This window comes from Fistularia commersonii, chromosome 35 (genome assembly GCF_037954325.1).
Source record: "Fistularia commersonii isolate RoL2024-O1a breed Wild chromosome 35, RoL_Fcom_v1.0, whole genome shotgun sequence".
NCBI lineage: Eukaryota > Metazoa > Chordata > Actinopteri > Syngnathiformes > Fistulariidae > Fistularia > Fistularia commersonii.
This window is the reverse complement of record NC_141318.1, coordinates 2,319,826-2,342,500: the sequence shown is the minus strand read 5'-3', so window position 1 is coordinate 2,342,500 and position 22,675 is coordinate 2,319,826. Positions and strand designations below refer to the sequence as shown.

The 22,675-nt window shown below is 48.0% G+C and overlaps 1 protein-coding gene across 4 annotated transcripts in view; it reads left to right on the top strand.

Annotated features, from left to right (window-relative positions):
- Positions 1-18,777, top strand: part of LOC147213762 (neuroligin-3-like) — a 22,769-nt gene extending 3,992 nt beyond the window's left edge. For 2 of the 4 annotated variants that reach the window (XM_086142499.1, XM_086142500.1), the window contains exons 2-6: positions 5,615-6,249; positions 9,492-9,641; positions 10,207-10,392; positions 14,032-14,821; positions 16,670-18,777. In XM_086142499.1, the coding sequence (XP_085998625.1) occupies positions 5,769-6,249; positions 9,492-9,641; positions 10,207-10,392; positions 14,032-14,821; positions 16,670-17,468 (2,406 nt within the window). In that variant the 5' untranslated portion in view covers positions 5,615-5,768 and the 3' untranslated portion in view covers positions 17,469-18,777. Of the gene's footprint in view, positions 1-5,614; positions 6,250-8,073; positions 8,134-9,491; positions 9,642-10,206; positions 10,393-14,031; positions 14,822-16,669 lie in introns of all 4 variants that reach the window. The other 2 variants (XM_086142498.1, XM_086142501.1) reach the window with 2 other exon arrangements.
- Positions 18,778-22,675: the final 3,898 nt, after the last annotated feature.

Sequence of the window (22,675 nt, the reverse complement as noted above, 5' to 3'; positions counted from 1 at the left end):
CCTAAGCATCACTTGATATGGCTACTGCGACTTTGGAGCCCCCTCTCTTCCTCATAAGCTCGCCGCCGCCGCCGCCGCCGCCGCCATGGCGATCACACCCGGCGCGGCGCCGCACCTGCCCGAGCCGGAGCCACGCGCTTTTCTTTCGCGCTCGTGGAAAAACCAACGTTTAATTAAAGCCGTCTTATTGTAGGGAAGAAACGACCGCCCGTGTTGACGGATGGCTTCCCCGCTTGGAGGGAGGCGTTTAGCGTCACAATGCCGCAGGCAGGGTTCATCAATAAATTTGATTAGGTTAACAAGCTTGTTTTTGCCTTGTTCATTGACGAGCCGGTGAGAACCCGCTGTCGGGCAATATGTGCTTAGCGCTAGCGGAGGCCGCCAGGATTAAGACAGGAAGCGGTTGTGATTTGGAGTAGTTAATTGGATGCGGCGCGGCGCTGCTTTCTGCAGAGGTGAACTTAGCTTTTGATGCTATTTGACAAACACGCCGCGTGTTTACTGACGCAGCAGCGTGCTTTCACACACACACACACACACACAGACACACACACATATACACACACGCATGCATATACAGGCTCCGGTGTTTGGGTTCTGACCGGCTAACGATCCCAAGTACTTCTAGTTAGCATGCGCGCGACGATTCGTCGGTTCTGAGATCTGTTTTCGGAACCAGCGTCCGACACATCTATCGCCATGGTAACCAGTGTTGGAGAAATGTAAAGTTTGCCGGTTTCGGCAGATTTCTTTACCCAAATGCACGGCGTGTGTTTGAGATGCTAAACTGTCATTAGCCGGCGGCTATCTGCTGAGCTAACAACGGCTAACAACAAACAGGACTGCATTATCGGAATCCTGTTTTGGAACATTCCCGCCATTTTAGCGCACGATATCCAACCAAAAAGCTCGATTAATCACATGACCGACCGTGAATTTATCAAAACATTGCCGGTTTTATGTTTGGATCCATCTTGGAATCCTTGAGCGCGCAGGTACGCCCTTCAGAAGCGCCGCGTAGAAGACATTTCTTTCTATAATTACGGATAATAAACCCTCCAGTTAATTTACGATAATCACATAATGTGCAGCTTAAAGCCCGCTGTAGTTTAGAAAATAAAGAAAAAATGTAAAAAAAAAAAAAAAAAAAAAAAGCGGGGGAGGGTAATAAACAATTCAGACGGCACGGTAAATACAAGTAAAGCGACGGAGGATAATAGAGTCTCGGTAAATCGCGGCTTTCGGAACGCCGTCGCCGCGGCAACGTCCAACTTGCGCACCTTCAGCATCGAGATTCCGACAACAACCGGCCTCCAGATGTCGGAAATTTCCGAGTAAAGAGTAAAAATATCGGTCACGAGATGATTGACAGTTTGGGCTCCCTGTGTGGTCGGATGATCTCTGCTGGCGGTCAAGGTCGAGGTGTGTGTGTGTGTGTGTGTGTGTGTGTGTGGATGATTGACAGCTGTATCCCGGTGCCTGATGGGAAAGCGGGGGTTCTGGAAACAAATGTGTTTTTTTTAAAGAGCTGGAAAGGATGAAGACTGCAGGGAATTGGATTGGGTGGAAAAATATCATCTCACACCTGCTCTCATCTAAAAAAGTAGTTTTTAGAATTTTTAGTTTTTGTGAAACCAGAGTATTCAATCAAGATGTATTTTGTTTTAGTTTGTTCATTTTTTAAAATGGCATTTCAAATTTGAAAATAATGGAGATCTTGTATTATCTGAATAAAACGTGTTTCAATGTTTTTGTCGCTCTTAATAAGCGACTGCACGCACCAGTAAATGCATGACAGCACACACACAGAGGACAGCATTTTTAGTTTGGTGGATTTTTTTTTTCAGTTTTCAGGTTATTATTATTACTTTTTTAAAAAATTTTCAGTTTTTTTAATTTATTCCGTTTTTTCTTCACTATTTTGAATTACTTTTTTTTTTTTCATTTTCAATTTTTTATTTTAGTATTTTAATTTTTTCATTTTTTTTTTTCATTTTTTTTTTTTTTTCTCCCTGTGGAGAAGAATCGAAATAGAATTCTATATAAAAATAAAGAATCAAATAGAAATCGAAAATAATAGTAATAGAAAATAATGAAAAAAAAACAACAAAATAATTGAAAAAAAGAGCAGTAAAGATCGAAAGAAAGAAATAAAAATAAAATTAAAGGTATGTAAAAATATATGTTATGTACATCCAAGTGTATTCGTGATAAGTCATTTTGTAGGATATACAAATTAAATTCTTATCTTAAACCACCGGACTTGGATATCTCCCTGCTGTGGGGCAATTAAAAGCACAATTTTGTACTTAAGTTCTGTTTTTTATTGTTATACAATTTTCCTCTATTATTTATTATTGTGATGTTTTTCTTGTAACTCTGGCACAACAATTACCTTTGCGATAAATAAAGTTGTTCTTATTCTTATTCTTAATTTTTTTTTGGGGGGGGGGCCCCAAATGCCTAGATGCCCGCGGGCCCCGGCGGAGCTAAATCCGGCCCTGGTGCTTAAACACCATTCACAACAGATGGGCCCCTTTTTTTCATTTCGGAAGGGGGTTCCTGATGACTGACGCTCCTCTTTAATCAGAAACGAGCTTTTTAAAGGCGGCAATTTGTCCCCAAAAAGGTTACGAGCGGCGGAGTGATGTGATATTACCCTTTACTGACATTAAGCCTCGCTGGAAAATGTGCGCGGAGAGCAGCGACGCACAGCAGCGCCGATACATCAATACGCCGCGGGTTTCCTCTCGCCGTGACGTCCCCTTAAGAGTCCTTTTAAAAAAAAAATATCGAAAAATATTATGATAAATGTATTATATAAATGTTTTTTTTTTTTTCATTATTTTTGATTTATTATATTTATTATATAAAATTATATTTACAACCAGAACAGAACGAGACGATTCATTTTTTCTTTTTTTCGTGACCTTTTGACCTTCTTGCGTGACCTTCCAAACACATGCGCTGGACACCCTAAATTTCGTGTGAATGAGAGGATTTTTTTTCCCTCAAGATTCCTTTAAAAAATATATATATTACGATAAATTTATTATATGAATCTATTATATTTTTTTCATAATTTTTAATTTTTTATATTTATGACATAAAATTATATTTACAACCAGACAGACCTGGCCAACTCATTTTTTCTATTTTTTTCATGACCTTTTGACCTTCTTGCGTGACCTTCCAAACACATGCGCTGGACACCCTAAATTTCGCGTGAATAAGAGGATTTTTTTTCCCTCAAGATTCCTTTTAAAAAAAAAAACATGATAAATTTATCATATACATTTATTATATAATTTTTTTCAGAATTTTTACTTTATTATATTTATGATATAGAATTATATGTAAAACCAAAACAGACCTAGCCGAAGCATTTTTTCATTTTTCCGTGACCTTTTGACCTTCTTGTGTGACCTTCCAAACACATCCGCTGGACACCCTAAATTTCGCGTGAATAAGAGGATTTTTTTTCCCTCAAGATTCCTTTTAAAAAAAAAACATGATAAATTTATCATATACATTTATTATATAATTTTTTTCATAATTTTTACTTTATTATATTTATTATATTTATGATAAAGAATTATATTTACAACCAAAACAGACCTAGCCGAAGCATTTTTTTTTTTCATTTTTCCGTGACCTTTTGACCTTCTTGCGTGACCTTCCAAACACATCCGCTGGACACCCTAAATTTCGCGTGAATGAGAGGATATTTTTTACCACCCGTGAATGTTTTTGGTCCCCCAAAAAACAGCGGTATTTTGTAAATATAATACTCAACGTAAATCCACCAACAACATAACAAGCTAACGTAAGCTAGTTTTTTCTTTCAAAATCCTCCAAAGGCGTGTTTTTTTAATGCCGTTTTGAAGGCTTTGTTGCCTCGCCGGAGAGCCGAGCGACGCATATTCTGCAGAGCGGGCTCGCTGCGTGGGAATCACCTGTCGCCATAAATCCATATTTTAAGTAGGTCTCCTGGTTTTGTCGATTAAATGCAGCTTTCCTGTTTCTTAGCGGTCAGAGGCTCTACTTCTGTCTCCTCCCTGGGCCTTTTACCCTTTGCAAAGACTCATTTTGCTAGCTTGTGGGTTTAATATTAGCATTATCGCATCACATGATCGAGACAAGCGGAGAGATTTTTTCAAAATAAAACATTTTTCCGACTCGGTTGATAAACAAAACAGAAAGGTTATTGATTAATTCTTTCCGTGCAGCCCGCTACCGACACGCTGCACTACATTACCTGTGCATTGTATCCGCGTGCATTTTATTAGCAGCTTTATTAGCAGCTTAGAATCATTTCTGGATTATAAGCCGCTAATTTTTCACACACTTTTAATCCTGCGGCTTAAACAAAGATGCAACTAATCTATGGATTTTTTTTTTCCATATATTCCATATTTTTTTCGCACATTAATATAAGACGCACCGGCTAAAAATAACAAAATAGATATTTGTGTACATGCAGTACTGTCTAAGAAAATTAGAATACCGTGATGAAGTTCTTTATCTTCTGTAATGCAATTAAAAAAATAAAAATTACTTTTTCATGATATTCTAATATTTTGAGATAGGATTTTTGAGTTTTCTTAAGATGTAAGCCATAATCAGGATTATCAACATAATAAAAGTCTTGTAATATTTCAGTTGATTTGTAATGAATCCAGAATGTATGACATTTTTGTTTTTGTAATTGCATTACAGAAGATAAAGAACTTTATCCCAATATTCTAATTTTCTGAGACAGTCCTGTATATAGGCTGCACTTGTCTATAAAGAAGAGGCTACATATAAAGAAATAAATAAAATATAATAATAATATGAAGAAGACGACGAAAAATAACAAAAATAAAAAAATAATATATAATATAATATAATATAATACAATATAATATAACTGCACTAAGCCACACATGTCCACATTGTGTATCTAATTAAAACTAAAAAAGTCCTGCAGCTTATAGATGTGTGGGACCAGTATATATATTATATTATATTATATTATATCATATTATATTATATTATAATATATTATATTATATTATATGAAATATTGTTTTTTTATTTTTGTTATTTTTCTTCTTCTACTTCTACTTCTTCTTATTATTATTATTGTTATAACTTTTGATTTATTTCTTTTATTTGTAGCCGGTGCGGCTTATATTCAGGTGCTCAATAGCCCGGAAATGACGAAACAATGTCATTTAATGTTTGTTTATCGTGCGCTTTAGCGTCGATGCGCACTCTGTTATTGTTTTTTTAACTTCTAACTCCTCTGGCGATCTCCTGGGACGCTTTAAATGAGGTGCCGGGCCACATTTGGCCCGCGAGCCTTGAGTTTGCCGCATGGAGAAGGAGAGGAGAGTGAATGAGAGGGTGAACGGCTGTAGCTAATGAATGAATGAAAAGGCGTTCACACACACACACACTAACACACACATGCAAATTGAATTGATGATATCGATATCATCCCGGCCGATAAGCTCCCTTGTCGGGTCCAGTCAGAAGGCGATGAAGGTCTGGACCGCTCCCTCTTAGCGCTAACAGCTACATGCTAATAGCTTTAGCCCTGGATCTGACCTTCTTCCCGTCCTCCCAGGTCGGTGCCGACTGCGATGAAAACCGGAGTCGAGGTGGGCCAGAACCTGCCTGAGGTGTTTCTGGATCATGCCCGTCTGAAGCGTCGGGCGGAGAGCGGCTGAGCGGCTGAGCGGACGCTACCGTGTCATTTCCTGTTTCCCGAAGCCGTCGCCATGTGGCCGGCCGCGCCGAAAGACCGCCCGTCGCCCGCACACCCGCTGCGCCGGCGGCTGACCGTCACCATCGCCCACCGCGCTCTCCTGTGGTGGACTCTGTGCTCCTGCTGGTCCTTCACCAAGGCCACCAGCCAGAAGTTCTACCCCACCGTCACCACCCAGTTCGGGAAGCTACGAGGCGTCCGGGCGGCGCTGGCCGTGGAGGTTCTCCGACCCGTGGACCAGTACCTCGGGGTCCCCTACGCCGCCCCGCCGGTGGGCGAGAAGCGCTTCATGCCCCCCGAGCAGCCGTCCTCCTGGTCGGGCATCAAGAACGCCACCCACTTCATGCCCGTGTGCCCTCAGAACATCCACAACACCGTCCCGGAGATCATGATGCCCATCTGGTTCACCTACAACCTGGACACCGTGGCCTCCTACATCCAAGACCAGAGCGAGGACTGCTTGTACCTGAACATCTACGCTCCCACGGACGACGGTGAGTGGGCGAGGCGGGGAGCGGGAAACGCGCTAGCCGCCGCCGCTAATGCTAATGCTATCCCGCCGTCACCGTGACGCATGCATGTGTGTGTGTGTGTGTGTGTGTGCGCCGCTGCCGATGGGGGCAATTTCGGCGTCATCTTGATTTCATCCGCCGCAGGGATGCTAGCTAGTTGCTAACTGGATCAGTGCTGGTTAAAATGCATGGCCGTGTCACCCGGCTGCTACATGCATGTGTTTTATCAGAAATTATTCTTAAAACTATAGTTTATATAGCGTAATATATATAATTATTTTATAGAAAAGGAGATTTTCTTACCGGAAATGTTATCGTAATAAGAAATGACATAAAACTCACATTAGCCGTGCTTGGAAAGGACCTAAATATGTAAAAATCCACTTTAAGGGTTGATTTTTGAAAGATATTCCCACACAATGTCTCCTTTAGTTATTTATCAATAAACCAATCTTACCAAAGACCATTGATATGCATTATAACACGTCAATAACATATTAATAACCGATAAACAGCAAATGCGCCCTGCGAGGCGCAACAAGCAACTAGTTGGTGCAGGACATGTATGCCTTAAATTTAAGCGTACTGATAGCTGTTGCTCTTTGAATTTACAGATGGGAAATTTGTTGCTAACACAAAATTTATATAAATATACATATACATAAATATATATATATATGTTTATGATAGGCTTCCACTTTGACACTTTGAATCCGCGCTCGTCAAATTAATAGACGAGACCGAGGCGTATCAAAGCAAATGGTGCATGGAGAGTTAGCCAGCTAGCGAGGCGGGGGGAGGGCGATCTTACCGGCCGGCAGAGAAATGAGAAATGATTTGTGCGCCTGTCGGCGTGGAAACGCTCGCCGATCGATACTTTGTGATCGGACGCTTGACGCTCGCGCGTAAACAGCCTCTGCTTAATGACGCTGAACCGGCTGCCGGGTAACCAAGGATCAGCCAACAGCTGCGATTTACGATGCATAACATGCTAACTGGAGTGTTAGCCGCCTTCTCATACACGGCTCGGGTATGCTTCACGCGGAAAGACCATTAGCTCGTTACTAGGGTTAGCATCGGCTCCGCTAACTTTCCTGTTACCTGGGCGCGCCAATTTGGGAGGTTTCTTTTCCGGCGGGGAGCAAAGCGAAAAAAAAAAAGCCAAATTTGGATTCATGTTAGCATTTTCCAGTCCCGCCGTTGCTCCGTTAGCTCGTTTCCTAAAGCCTCTTAGCCGCGTTTATTAGCACCGCTGACGACAAACGCCGATATCGTTTCCCCCGAGTCAACAGAAAAGATTCAATAATGATATTTAATATCGATGAAATTTACTTTTAACAGGTGGGCGATGAAAATTATTATTAAGCGTCTCTCAACTCGGTGGATAAATGTATGGAAATTTTTCAGATTGGAAGGGAATATTTGCGATGTGACGCGTTAGCTTCTCCTGAGGTTTGTATCACCGCAATTTGGGGATGAAGAGTTTGCTCGGGGAAAAAAAAAAGAAAAAAAAAAGTACTCTGATATGCAAATGAGCTAATCTTCTCCTCCCTCCCTGTAATTTATGGATCCCCCTTTCCGGGGCTCCGTCCCGCTCCATTGGGCGGCATTTCAATTCAGAGGCGCAGTCGACCATTTTGAGCCCCCCGTTTTTATTTTTTTTTTTGTTTTTTTTTCAGTTTTTCAAATCTCAACTTCTTCTTCTTCTTCTTCTTGTTTTTTTTTTTTAAATATTTTTCTTTTTTTATTATATGTATGTGTGTGTGTGTTTGTGTGTGTGTGTGTGTGTCCTTATGTGAATCGCAGGGAGCCAGCACAGGAAAAAGGGGGCGGCTTTCTCCCATGCTGAGACTCATATATCTGAAGGTATTTTTTTTTTTCCCTGACAGTTCTTGTCTCCGTGCATGGATTCTTCTTCCTCCCACCCACCCCCAAAACCGGTGGGATTTTTTTTATAATTTTTAAATTACATAACTTTATCTCCTAGCTCGAACAGGAACACAATACGGTTATATGTAAATATAGATAAATAAATGTGAGCCCTTCTGCAGGGGCGGTGCATGCACATCGATTTTGGAGATTGCATTATCTACTGACCTGTCAAAGAAACTTCTAGATCAATATAACAAATTGGTCTTGGAACATGAAAATATTGCAAGGGGGGTTGGCAGGGTAGTAGCTTCTGCCGTTGAAAATCGATGTAACTGTTTTTGACTTCCGCGTAAGACTGTCAGGACAAACTAAAAGTCGCGTTTGGACGGAAGCGTACCAGAGCAGGCGTCGTCTGCGATCCGACCAATTGGAGGGGACCTCGCCGTTGAGCGTTACTAAGGGATACGGACAGTTGCGGCGCCATGTTGTGGTCGCAGCGTCCGGCGTTACTGATTAGCATGGAGGCTAAATGCATCGTAAGGGCTGTTTTTGGCTTCTGCGTTAAACTCTTTTACAAGCTAAAAGTCGCGTTTGGACGGAAGCATACAAGAGCGAGCATCATATGCGATCCGACCAATCAGAGGGGACCTCGCCGTTGGGCGTTACGAAGGGATATGGACCATTACGGTGCCATGTTGTGATCCCAACCCCAGCGTTCCTGAGTAGCATGGAGGCTAAATGCATCGTAAGGGCTGTTTTAGCTTCTGCGTAAAACTCTAAGGCCAAGCTAAGAGTCGCATTTGGACGAAGCGTACGAGAGATGGCGTCATCTGAGATCCGACCAATCAGAAGGGACCTCGCCGTTGAGCATTACTAATGGATATGGACTGTTACGGCGCCATGTTGTGATCTCAACATGCGGCGTTACTGATCAGCACAGAGTCTAAATGCCTCTTAAGGACTAAAACAGAGCTAACGTGCTAATATCAAATACCTTCCAGCATACAAGTGTATAAAAACGGTGACTACCTTGGTGTCTCCTGGTGCAAACCTTCCAAGCGCAGGTGCAGTTTGGATTCCCGGCCGGGCTAGCTTTATCCAAAACGTCACCCTGCCGAGAGGCCGTCGTTCAAAACGCGAACAAACAATCGGGGAAACGAAACGCTAAAAGTCGATTGAGCGAACGTCCCCGCCTTCTGCAAACTGCACCTGCGCCTTCAAGTACCGCTTCCGAGTTTATCCGGCATGCCATCGCAGCTTCCTCCCTGACGGCACCATCCTGGCGGCGCGTCTTGCCGATTGTTTCGCTCAGCGCATGTTCGCGTTTGCTTCTGTGTTTGTTACCGTTGCAGACATAAGGGACTCGGAGGCTCGGCCCGTGATGGTCTACATCCACGGAGGCTCCTACATGGAAGGCACCGGCAACCTGATGGACGGCAGCGTGCTGGCCAGCTACGGGAACGTGGTCGTCGTCACGCTTAACTACAGGATCGGGATATTAGGTGATGGCGGCGTTTTCCGCGCGGCGGCTTTTAACGGCCGACTCCGACGGGTAATTGCGCGGCTATCGGATCGACGCGTAAAAAAAAAAAAAACGGTAATCGGCCTCGTATTTCTTCGTTATTAACCGGCGAGGGGTAAAGGGGAGGAGGAAGAGGAGGAGGTTTTGGATCCTGAAAACACTTATCACACTCCGTCCTTGTTGGACACGCGCTCTGTTTTCATCGCGGAAACAGTTCAGGCGGAGGGATCTAATCTACGCCAGATTATCAGCCTTGGACGGCGTGATTTATGGATTGATGTGCTAGCAGGGAGGGGGGGGGGGGCTAGCTTAACGTCCACAAACATCCACAAGGTCAGGAGAAATCCGCTGGCCGGTGTTTAAAATTCAAACGGGGTTCGCGGCTGCGATGGCGAGCGGACGAGGGAATGAGTAATGGTATCGATCCGGAAGGTGCGGCGGTGACCTCCGCGCCGCATTTCAGGGAATTCGCGCCGCGAGAGGAGCGCGAACGTACGGGTTTTCCTTGATTTTTATGTTTTTGTGTTCCGGTATATCCGCCCCAGGCTTCCTCAGCACGGGCGACCAGGCCGCCAAAGGGAACTACGGGCTCCTGGACCAGATCCAGGCCCTGCGCTGGATCAGTAAGAACATCGGCTACTTCGGCGGCGACCCGGGACGCATCACGGTCTTCGGATCCGGGATCGGGGCCTCCTGCGTCAGCCTGCTGACGCTGTCCCACCACTCGGAGGGTAGGAGCCGCAACGTCCGACGCGAGGGTTCTGATTGGTCGAAACGTCCGACGTGTAAACCTAGCGCCTTTTGCGGCACTGGGTTTACATGTCGCTATTTGGTGTCGTGGAAACGGTACGGGTGCGCGGTAGCCGAAATCCGGCATTGTCGTTTTGTGCCCCGAGTTGCCGTGGCGACGGAGGCTACATCTGTTTAATAAGTGATTGCTTTTGCCCCCCCCGCACCCCGGCCTCGGTCCAATCAGCCTAAAAGCTTTGCCTCCGTAAACCGGCAGCTCTTAAAGAAGCCCGCCGGTCTTGTAAAGACTCCTAGCTTGCGGTTCCGTTAGCCTTGTTTACCTAGCCGCGCCTCGACCGACCTTCGTTGTCGCGCGATCGCGGAGAGCGGCATCTCCCGAAAAACGGGCGTCCCCGATTCTTCTGACATTTACATTCCTTTTTTTTTTTTTTTTTTTTTTAGTTTGTTTATTCAGCCGCGGCCGTCTAATTGAAGGCGTTACATAAGCGACCGTCGCGGTATCGACTGAAGCGGCGGGATAAAAATCGATGCGGGGCAAAGCGGCGCCCGTAGGACGCCGGAAATAGAAGAACGCCGCGGTTAAACACGGATCGGGGCAAAGGAGAATCAAAGGTGCACGTATATCTTTTTCGCCATTATTGCCTCGCCATTGAAGCCGGGGGGAATCAGAAGAAGGGGCAGGAATTGCGTTCCCTTTATGAATCCTGCGTTTGATGCCGCGCCGAATGCACACAAAGACCCTCGCCGCTCTTTGTAGTCGACAAGCTAGCTGCTGCGGAGATAAATGACGCAGAGGAGGAGGAGGGGGCGCCGTTCACACGGATCGTCTCCGAGCGACTTCACCTCGGCCGGCGGTTTTTCTTTTTTCCTCAAGTTGATAAGAATCGCTTGTCTTTTTAAGGTGGGAGATACCGAATCCCTTGTGACAGAGGCGAGGCGCCGCATATAAACAATCGCGCCGCGTTAGCGTATCGAAACCCGACGGGTCGGGTCCGACAGATCCGTTTCAAAAGATCCTTGCGATTACGCGCTTTCGTGGCCGCAAACGCAACGTTGCAAATTTAGCATCAATTAGCAGCTTCACCCAGGAACTACCCGCGACGCGAGTCAGACGTTAGCTTCTTTTGATTTTAGCGCATTGATACTAGCATCGCCTCGCCTTCCCTCCCTCCCGTTGCCAGCTGTCTCGAGGTGAAACGAAACGTCGGCTCCTCCAATTATTTTCAGGATTTTTACAAACGCGCGGGGAAAAAAAAAAAAGAAAAAAGGGGCAGCTCGGCTCGTCCTCATTACGGGAAACGTCAAAACAAAACAAATGGAAGCGATGTCCCGGGCCCCGTGTTTATTCGCTGCGTTAGGGATTTATTTTTCAATGCGTTGCGAATATTAAGTGACACCTGACTTTCCTGGCTTTCTCCGCTTTGGTTGACTAACTGTGCCGGGTGGTGGCGGCGGAGGCGGGTTCCCCCTCAGAAACGCTGGGTTCTATCCGCGACATCTGTCACGCCGTTTGAGTCCTTTTTCCAGCCGAATGTTGACTTAGCATTTGCATTTTAATGAGCGCCGCCGCATTTAACGTTACCATCCGGATCTGGATTCCTAACCCCCCCCCCCCTGCCAGACGGTGCTCGGACTCGCCGGCTCAGCCGGGAGGCCCGTCTGTCCGTCTGCGACGGAGCCCAAAAGAGGCTCGGCTAATCCGGCGACCCCTCCTGAGGAGTTCGGCTCCAATGCTGGGTGTGAAGAGCAAAAAGCATCACAGAAGGCTTTTGTCAAATGGAGAAGGTGCTATTTTATTTTTTTTTGCTCTTATCGCCCCACCACCACCCCGGCCTCTGCGGTAACGGGAATGTTTTACTCCATATTCTGTCGAGTACCCACCCTTCTTTTGGCTGTTTTTACCACGAGGGGCTGTGACAGGTCAGATAAGGACATTTCCAAAAGAGTCTCAAGCGGCCGTCCGTCGCCGGCTGTAGTGGCTCAAAATAGCGGGAGGGGCGCGTTTAGCTGCCGACACGAGACACAACAAACGCGTTGTCGACAAATGAAAGCAAAATCCAGGAAGTGTCGGCGCTAGCGGGGAGGGAAGGTGAGTTTCGAGCGGGGCGATACTTGTACTGTCGATGACGTGGCGTGCCGAAATCGTAACCTCACGTGTCCAGGACCCGCGTACCAGTGGGATGCGATTAGCTCCCGACTTGAGACACTGAAAACGCGTTGTCAACAAATGAAAGCAAAACCCAGTAAGTGTTGGCGCTAGCGCAGAGAAGGTCAGTTTCAAGCGGGGCGATACTTGTACTGCCGATGACATGGCGCGCCGAAGTCCTAACCTCTCGTCTCCGGGACCCCTGTGCCGAAGGTACGCGATTAGCTTCTGACTCAAGACACTGAAAACACGTTGTCAGCAAATGAAATCAAAACCCAGTAAGTGTCGGCGCAGGCGGGGCGAAGGTCGGTTTCGAGCGGGGCGATACTTGTACTGCCAATGACATGGCGTGCCGAAGTCCCAACCGCTCGTCTCCGGGACCCCTGTGCCGACGGGATGCGTTTAGCTGCCGACACGAGACACAACAAATGCGTTGTCGACAAATGAAAGCAAAACCCAGTAAGTGTTGGCGCTAGCGCAGAGAAGGTCAGTTTCAAGCGGAGCGATACTTGTACTGCCAATGATGTGGCGTGCCGAAGTCCTAACCTCTCGTCTCTGGGACTCCTGTGCCAGAGGGACGCGATTAGCTTCCGACTCGAGACACAACAAAAGCATTGTCGACAAATAAAGGCAAAATCCAGTAAGTGTCGCCGCCAGCGTGGAGACGGTCAGTTTCGACCGGGGCGATACTTGTACTGCCGATGACGTGGCGTGCCTAATTCGCAACCTCTCGTCTCCGCGACCCCTGTGCCGAAGGTACGCGATTAGCTTCTGACTCAAGACACTGAAAACATGTTGTCAACAAATGAAATCAAAACCCAGTAAGTGTCGGCGCAGGCGGGGCGAAGGTCAGTTTCGAGCGGGGCGATACTTGTACTGCCAATGACATGGCGTGCCGAAGTCCCAACCTCTCGTCTCCGGGACCCGTGTGCCGACGGGATGCGTTTAGCTGCCGACACGAGACACAACAAATGCGTTGTCGACAAATGAAAGCAAAACCCAGTAAGTGTTGGCGCTAGAGCAGAGAAGGTCAGTTTAAAGCAGGGTGATACTTGTACTGCCAATGATGTGGCGTGCCGAAGTCCTAACCTCTCGTCTCTGGGACTCCTGTGCCAGAGGGACGCGATTAGCTTCCGACTCGAGACACAACAAAAGCATTGTCGACAAATAAAGGCAAAATCCAGTAAGTGTCGCCGCCAGCGTGGAGACGGTCAGTTTCGACCGGGGCGATACTTGTACTGCCGATGACGTGGCGTGCCTAATTCGCAACCTCTCGTCTCCGCGACCCCTGTGCCGGAGGAACGCGATTAGCCTCCAACTCGAGACGAAATGAAATCAAAACCCAGTAAACGTCGGCGCTAGCGCGGAGAAGGTCAGTTTCGAGCGGGGCGATACTTGTACTGCCGATGACGTGGCGTGCCGAAGTCCTAACCTCTTGTCTCCGGGACCCCTGCGTCCCTTCTTGTGCACCAAGGTTTGTTCCACAGAGCCATCATCCAGAGCGGATCGGCGCTGTCCAGCTGGGCCGTGAACTACCAGCCCGTCAAGTATACCCGCATGTTAGCCGAGAGGGTCGGCTGCAACGTGCTGGACACTGTGGACATGGTCTCTTGCCTGCAGAAGAAGAGCGCCAAAGAGCTGGTGGAGCAGGACATCCAACCCGCCCAGTACCGCGTGGCGTTCGGACCCGTCATCGACGGGGACGTCATCCCCGACGACCCGGAGATCCTGATGGAGCAGGGCGAGTTCCTCAACTACGACATAATGCTGGGTGTGAACCAAGGCGAGGGGCTGCGCTTCGTGGAGAACGTGATGGACCTGGAGGACGGGGTGTCCGGCAGCGACTTTGACTTTGTGGTGTCCGACTTTGTGGACAGCTTGTACGGCTACCCCGAGGGGAAGGACACGCTGAGGGAGACCATTAAGTTCATGTACACGGACTGGGCCGACAAGGACAACCCGGAGACCAGGAGGAAGACCTTGGTGGCTCTGTTCACCGACCACCAGTGGGTGGAGCCGTCGGTGGTGACGGCCGACCTCCACGCCCGCTACGGCTCGCCGACGTACTTTTACGCCTTCTACCACCACTGCCAGAGCCTCATGAAGCCCGTCTGGTCAGATTCGGCGCACGGCGACGAGGTGCCGTACGTGTTCGGCATCCCCATGATGGGCGCCACCGACTTATTCCCCTGCAACTTCTCCCGGAATGACGTCATGCTGAGCGCGGTGGTGATGACCTACTGGACCAACTTCGCCAAGAGCGGGTGAGCCAGAGAAAGTCCAAGACAAAAGCGAGCCTGTCTGGTTTCTGCAGAAAAGGCGTAATAACGCGGCCCCTGTTTGTTTTCGCGCCGACTGCAGGCTTTCGCCGGAAAGTCGCACTTCTAATTAAGTTGCCGTCTGAACTCCCTTTTGCTCTTTCCTCCAGCCTGATCCCCCCACCGCTTCCGCCGCCGCCGCCGCCGCCGCCGCCTCCCTCGCCTCCGCGTTCGCAAGAACCCAAGCGTGACAAGCAGCCTCTATCAATAAATGCGAATTCCTTTAACTCCGTTAATTCAATTAATCTTTTAGTGTAATGGCCCGGCCGGGTCGTACTTCAAGTTAATGAGCACGGCCTCGCGCTAAATGGTTTGACCCGAGCCCGCGTATAAAACCCTGTCTCGTGTTTGTTTATGTACATATTGTACATACACACATTCAGCCATCCATAGTGTACGCCCCTTACGCAACGGGAACCTCCGGGCCATTAAAAAGAAAACAACTCGAGTTTCCGACATTAAGGTTTGATTAAATCGGTTCCTCCGTGACCTCCTTAAGGGTCTCCACGTTTTCCAGGAGAAGGTCAATATGCTCTTCGGAGCCTTGCCAGTTGACTTGCGCCCCTTTTTTGGGGGCGCTTTTGCTCAAATCTACTCCGGTTGCCCTCCACGTCTGACGACGAGGGTTCGGGATTGGCATCCCGGAAATCTCAAGAAAACAAAAAAGGGTCCGTCGGGGTACCGGGAAACCGATTTCCAAGGGTACGTTTCTTAGTACGCAAGAGTGTCTGGCGTTCCAAGACAAGGCTTGCCCGAGGTTCGGGAATCGGCCCCGTGAAGAGGCTCCTCACTGGGTTCGCGCGAAGCTGAAGTGGTAGTCGTGAAGGTGCACGTCGTAAATCTCCGCCTCCTTAGCCGCGGGTTGAATTATGGGTTGGTAGACAGATAATCTCCTTTTCTATAAAACCTCCTCACTATAAAACCACACTTTAAGAACTCAATTCGAAGGAGTTTGGGTTTCTTTCTAGGAACCACTGTTCCTCCAGTAGGGGACCTTGTTAGCGTCCCATGGGCGCGATGGGACGGTGCGATGGGACGGCGTGCACCGGTATGCACCACTCTACAAAACAAACCACCACGAAGAGGAAGATTCTTGTCAGAATCTTCTTGTCGTGGCAACTGGACTTGAATTTCTTCCTCATCCGAGAAGCTTCCTCAGTTCTAATGACCCATTGGGAGTTAACTGCCAGGGTTGTGGTGGCTTGTTATGTAAATGGAGGAGTTGATCGGCAGAAACTAGGTCAAAGGGAGGGGTTGTTATGCTAATGGGGGTGTCGTGAGCTGGGGACAAAGGAGCAATTTTGGGGGATTACTTTGGGGGCGCCAAACATCACGCCGTGAGAAGAACCCTGGTCATTAGCTAGCTCAGCACTTATTTGGCCAAAATGTTGATGTTGCTCTGCGAGCCCTGAAACCCCCTCTGTGGCGCAGCAGGCCAGAAGAGCTTGGACCTCCATTTCTTGGATTTGGTAGGGGGCTAAAATGGTTCTGGTAGCAGAGGTCCATGGTCACTCGAAAGAGGCTCTCAAAATGGCTCACAAAGACAAATAATCTGTCTGCGGAGGAGTGCGATGGGTAGCTCGCGGGGATAGCGCACCTTCTCTCCGCATCCTCGGGTGATTGGCGTCGTAGTCCACGTTGACAGGATGTCCAAAGCGGGAGTTTCCAGGGTGTAGGAGGCCGATATCTTCTGGTCCGGCGAGATCGTACTTCCGATTCAGCTCCCGATTTAACGGGCCTCGTCTTCGGTAAAAACTCCGGTGTGGCTCTAACTCTTCTGTTTTCTGGGCGCAGGGATCCAAACAAGCCCGTGCCGCAGGACACCAAGTTCATCCACACCAAGGCCAACCGCTTCGAGGAGGTTGCCTGGTCCAAGTACGACCCTTACGATCAGCTCTACCTGCACATCGGCCTGAAGCCCCGTATCCGCGACCATTACCGCGCCACCAAGGTGGCCTTCTGGAAGCACCTGGTGCCTCACCTCTACAACCTCCACGACATGTTCCACTACTCCTCCACCACCACCAAGGTCACGCCGCTGGATCCGACCCAATCCAGCGGCAAGAGGTCGGGCAGCACCGGGCGGCCCCACGTCTCCACGGCCCACGGCGAGGGCGACGCCGGGAGGGAGATGGGTCCCCTAATCATGCCCAACCCGAGGGACTACTCCACGGAGCTCAGCGTCACCATCGCCGTGGGGGCTTCCCTGCTCTTCCTCAACGTGCTAGCCTTCGCCGCGCTGTACTACCGCAAGGACAAGCGTAGCCGCCAGGACACGTCGCAGCAGCCGAGCCCCCAGCGCGACGGCAAGGGCAACAACTCCGGCCACGCCGCCACCGTGGACGAAACCCTGTCGTCGCAGCAGAGGAACCAGTGCGAGGCCCTCCACAACCCGCTCCACGTCTCCCCGAGCTTGGACTACACGCTCAGCCAGCGCCGCTCCCCGGACGACATCCCCCTGATGACGCCCAACAACATCACCATGATCCCCAACTCCCTGATGGGGCTCTCCAACATGAGCCCTTACAGCACCTTCCCGGCAGGCTACAGCTCCGCCGGCCTGCCCAGCACCCACTCCACAACACGGGTATAGCTCGGTATGGAGGGGCAAAAGGGGTAAAAATAGTTGGGAGGGGCGTAAAATAATGTAAAGCTGTATTTAGGATGTGTAGGTTTAAAAAAAAAAAGTCCGTTCCGTCTTTTTTTTTTGGTTTTCCCCCCTGAAGGATGTTTTCCGGCATCCCGCCTTCGCTGTGGAACTCCCCCCCCCCCCCCTCCTCCAAAAGAGAAAAGTAAGCAGAGAAAAGAAAAAGATCGGTTTTTTTTTTGTTTTTTTTTTTTTTGGTTCGTTTTCTTTTTTTCGGAACTTTACCGAGCAAGAACTATAACGTTTCTACGGTCGGATTTGTATGGGCAGCCTTTTCTTACTCTGTGATATCTATTTTGAACCAGTGAGGAACAAAAAAAACAACAAAAAGAGCGAGTCGGGGAGGGGCGGAAACGCAGTACTACTATTACTACTATTAAGCTATTTTATACATATTTCTCATGGTACATTGCTTATTATGGAAATGTATTTTTACCGTAAGTACTTTTAAGACGCCTGGGACGTGCCGACGTCGCACGAGAAAAGCCGCCCCGGCGAGATGTAAATTAGGCGAGTTTACCTTTGAGTTTTTTCTTTGCATATGCAGTGTTGTGTAATTTATGGTAGTCTATTTGAGTATCCTCGCTCGGCCTGATGACTTTCTTTTGTCTCTCTCTTTTTTTATTTCGATTTCTTCGAGGGCGGCGGGGCGGGAGGGTTGGGATATTCACTCCCGCGTACTTAGAAGACCTTCGGCTCCGGATGTGTTTTTGTACTCCCCAACCGATCCGTTGGGTTTGTTTTTTTTTCTCCCCTCTGCTTGGCTTGTTTGTACAGAAATAAAACCTAGACCGACGTTACGCGCGACGACTGTAGTTGCTACCGTGATTGTGCGTTCGCCAACGCCGCCGAGTCAAGAGCGGTTTCTGGAAACCCGCTACTTGCCGACCCTCCGTTCGCTCGATGGACCCAACGGACTTCGAGATCGGGATTTTGTCGAGCGACTCCTGGGTGGGCGCGTTCCTCGCCCGGCAATAAACGGAGTCTCTCCGACGGACGGCGACGGGTCGGTCGGGGTTCAGCCGCTAAGCTTTCTGATTTTCTTTCCCGACGTTTACCGTTAAGTTCCTCCTCAACGCCCGCCATCTTTACCGGACGACCTCCACCGGACGCAGGCAGAAACTACAGAAACCACTGCTCTCAATAGGAGGCGGAGCTACAGGTACATGAAACATGTTGTATCTCATGCAGCCGATACGGCGTCCGTGCACTATCAAGATTGTTTTGCAATAAAAGCAACCGTTACTATTCATGACGAAGGCTCCCGCTGACTGTTCTTTGCTCGTAGCTCCTCGGATCTGGGTCGACGCCGCCCCTCCAAGTCCGGCTCCAGAGCCCGAAATACACCCCGGGACAGAATGATAGAGCGGGTGGCGACGCACCGTCGGCTGGGCGGAACGAGCGAAGCCATAAATAGCGTCCCCGCGGTCCACCTGGGAAATATCTAACGGGAGGGGGCGGCTTATTGCGGTGCCATAACAACATTATGCGGAGTTTGTCGCCGCGGAGAAACGGCGAGATCAGGGGTTGCAAACGTACGGCCCGCGGGCTGGTACCGGCCCGCCGGGGGGATCAGATGCGGCCCGTGACGAAAATCTACAATTTAAAAATTGTCTCCAAAAAAATTACATAAAAATCGTGACCGATTTTTTCGAAATAAAAATGCAGCTCTTATATCGTCTGCTAGGGGAGCGCCGTTTTGGTCGGTGTTAGCAACTCGGGTCTGTAAATAGCATTTTTACTTATTGTCGGAAATGTACCTAATTTTCCGTTGCCAGAGAGAAATGGACATGGAGTGCAGGGTTTTCCAAGACCCCTTCTTATTTGTTGGTTGAGGTTAATAAGAAACCTGTATGCTCGCCGTGGATGCGACAAATTTGGCAAAAAAATATAATAAAATACACGGTGAACTAAGGAGACGGAACGGAGGCACAGCGTCGGTGAAATTGCACTTACTTTTCTTAATCTCAGGTGGTTCGTTATGTATTTCTTAAAGGAACAGTTCATTACATGGAAAGAATTTTGTGATTTATTTGTTCTCCTTTACACTAAAACAAAGACAAAATTTGGACTTTGTGTTACTTCTAGGTAATTACTGGACTTGAATTTCTTCATTTTAAAGGTTTCAGCCGTCATCCGGGATGCATCTTCAATTCTAATGACCTGTGGGGAGTTTCACAATAAACCCGGTTGATCTGCAGAAACGAGGTGTAATGGGGTTGTTATGCTAATGCGGCTAATCTAAGTAATTCCAAAAAACCGCTCTTTCGTTCCAATAGACGACAACCCTCTCACGCTCATCTGCAGACTGATTATTTGTTAGCGACGCCCAATGAGCCATTTTCGATTGGCCTCTTTCAAGTGACAGTGGACCTCAGCTGCTGCAACCGTTTTAGCTCCAACAAAGTCCAAAATATTGAGCTCTTCTGGCCTGTTACGTCACAGGGGGGGTTCGGAGGGGTTGTGGGGAGGCTCCTGCCTCCAGAAGTTTAGTTCCCCAAAAGTAATCCCCAAAAATTACTCCTTTGTCCTTAGCAAACGACACCCCCATTAGCATCACAACCTTCTTCGACCTAGTTTCTGCCACCGCAGCCATGGCAGTTAACTCCCCACGGGTCAACTGAACCGAAGAAATTCAAGTCCAGTTGCCGCAACAAGCAGATTTCAACAGGAATCTTGCTATTTTTGGTGGTTTGTTTTGGCACCTAAGGTGCTTGTTGCACCAACCACGCTCTCTTCCCACCTATGCTAATGCAGAGCTAGCAACTTCCCCTGCTGCAGAAACAGTACACAAACTCCGGGGTTCTCCAAATTGAGTTCTTGAAGAGTCCTTTAAGCCACCTTGGGGAACTCTCCACAGGTCATTAGAGCTGAAGAGGCCTCTGGGTTTTGGGCTGAAACGTCTTGAAGTGAAGAAACTCAAGTCCAGTTGCCAAGACAAGAAGATCTTAACAAGAATCACCGTGACCCGGATGACCGAGAACCTCCACAGACATAGTCTAGATGTTCCTTCAAGGTGACAAATGTTGCATAACAGTATTGTTCTGCAAAGAGCCGGCATGCAGGTGTAATAACCAGGTCAAAGAGCGGTTGTTATGCTAATGGAGGCGTCGTTAGCTGGGGACAACGGAGCAACTTTTGGGGAACCAAACTTCTGGAGGTGGAAGCCTCCGTGAAGTGTTTCTATCTTCTACCTGCATTGCTTTGCCATGTGAAGAACCCCCGTCGTTAGCTAGATCAGCACTTATTTTGACCAAAGAAGACAAGAAGATTTCAACAACGACATCTGGACTAGTTTTGGTTAGCCAAAAAAAAAAATCTAAATCCTCCCAGGGCCATGTCTTGTACTTCCTTTTTTTTTTTTTTTTTTTTTTTTTTATTTCCACAGCTTTTTGCTGACTTGCTCAACGGATATGCATGACTTGCGAGTCATGCGAGTCAGCAGAAACTTGGAAAATGTGCAATAATTACAAATGAGCGTTCGGGCCGTAGGAAACGGATTAAAATAAAAAAAATATCGCAATGAAAACAATGATTAAAACAGCAATAATAATCAATAAATAATATCAATAAAGGATTTAACCCGTGCTTTTATGAGTCCAGCTTTCTCCCGAAAACACAGATGACAGTGAACGCCGCACGGGCCTGCAGCGCTTAGAAGCGTCCCGCCCCGAACCTCCCGGTGTTCCTCCACCGCCGTCAGCCATGATGTAATGCGGCGTTCTGTGCTCCCTCTGTCCTCGGGGCCTCCTGGGGCCGCCGCCAACCCCCCCATCCTCCCTCCGGCTCCTCGCCTGGCAAAATAATCACCGCTTAAACGCCGAGCATCAGACAAAAACACGTGGTAGCCGAAGGGATGCGGATCCTCTGCTCGACACAGGAGGCCGCTCCAACTCGCTTTCGTTTCATTTATTAATTTTTTTAATGCACATATCTATTTTTAAAATTTTATTGACGTATCTGTTTATATTTTTAAATTCAATATGTGTTTCATATATTTATCTAAAATTATTTTTTATATATGAGCCAACAGGAGGTGCAGAGAAGTATGTTAGACCGGTGCAGGACATGTATGCTCGCTGTGAGAAAGCGGTGCGGTGTGCTGTGGGAGTAACAGAGAAGTTCAAGGTGGAGGTGGGACTCCAGCAGAGATCAGCTTTGAGCTCCTTCTTGTTCACAGTGGAGATGGACAGGTTGACGGATGAGGTTAGACGGGAATCTCCATGGACCATGATGTTTGCAGATGACATTGTGATGTGTAGTGAGAGCAGAGAACAGGTTTCGGGGAAGTTTTGCTTGAAAGTATGGGAGTAAGTAAGAATGAGAGGAACTCGGGTGGAACGGTGAGGCTACAGGTAGCGCAGATCAAGAAGTTGGGAGATTTAAAGTTCTTAGGGTCAACAGTCCAGTGACCGTGCTGAAGCTAACGCCTCAAAAAACAAATAGTTTGGTACAACTCGTGCAACATCACACACACACACACTGCCATCCATGGTGCTTAACGCCATCAAATCATGCATTTCAGTCCAACTATGTCCCTTTTGGCCGAGCTCAGATGGCGCTTAAGGACAATCCGAAGCCTCCGTCCCCTTTGAATGAAGTTTCTTCAGAGTACGTTCCCTCCGTGTCACCGAGCGCCGCTCCTCTGATCATCATCGTTATTGCCTATTCATCCCGCGGCGCCGGCGGCCATTACACACACTCTCATACGGCGCTTCGGGTTAATTAACGCTCCTCATCTTCCTCGCCCGGCGTCTCTCCTTTTCGTCTTTGGAGATCTCAAAAGGCGTCATCCCTCTCCGATCCCTCGCCTCCGGCTCAACAATGCCGCCGCCGTTAATCCCTTCCAAAACAGCAATTACCTGATACGCCGTCGCTCAACAACAGCAACAACAACAACAACGGACTATGAATTCGTGAGTGGGCGAATTCACATCTCCAAACTGTCGCGTGCATTTATTTATTTCTCCGCTGTTTAATTCATTTGCAGCGCAATTGATTCCCGCGAGGATTCTTCATAGTGTAATGTAACGGTGTACTTTATTGCTAATTTGCACTCGATTATTATTATTTTGTTCGTTTCATGTCGACGTGGGATTGTGAGAAACGTCTCGTCCATGCGGAGAAATTGACGATAAGGCTGATTTTGATGC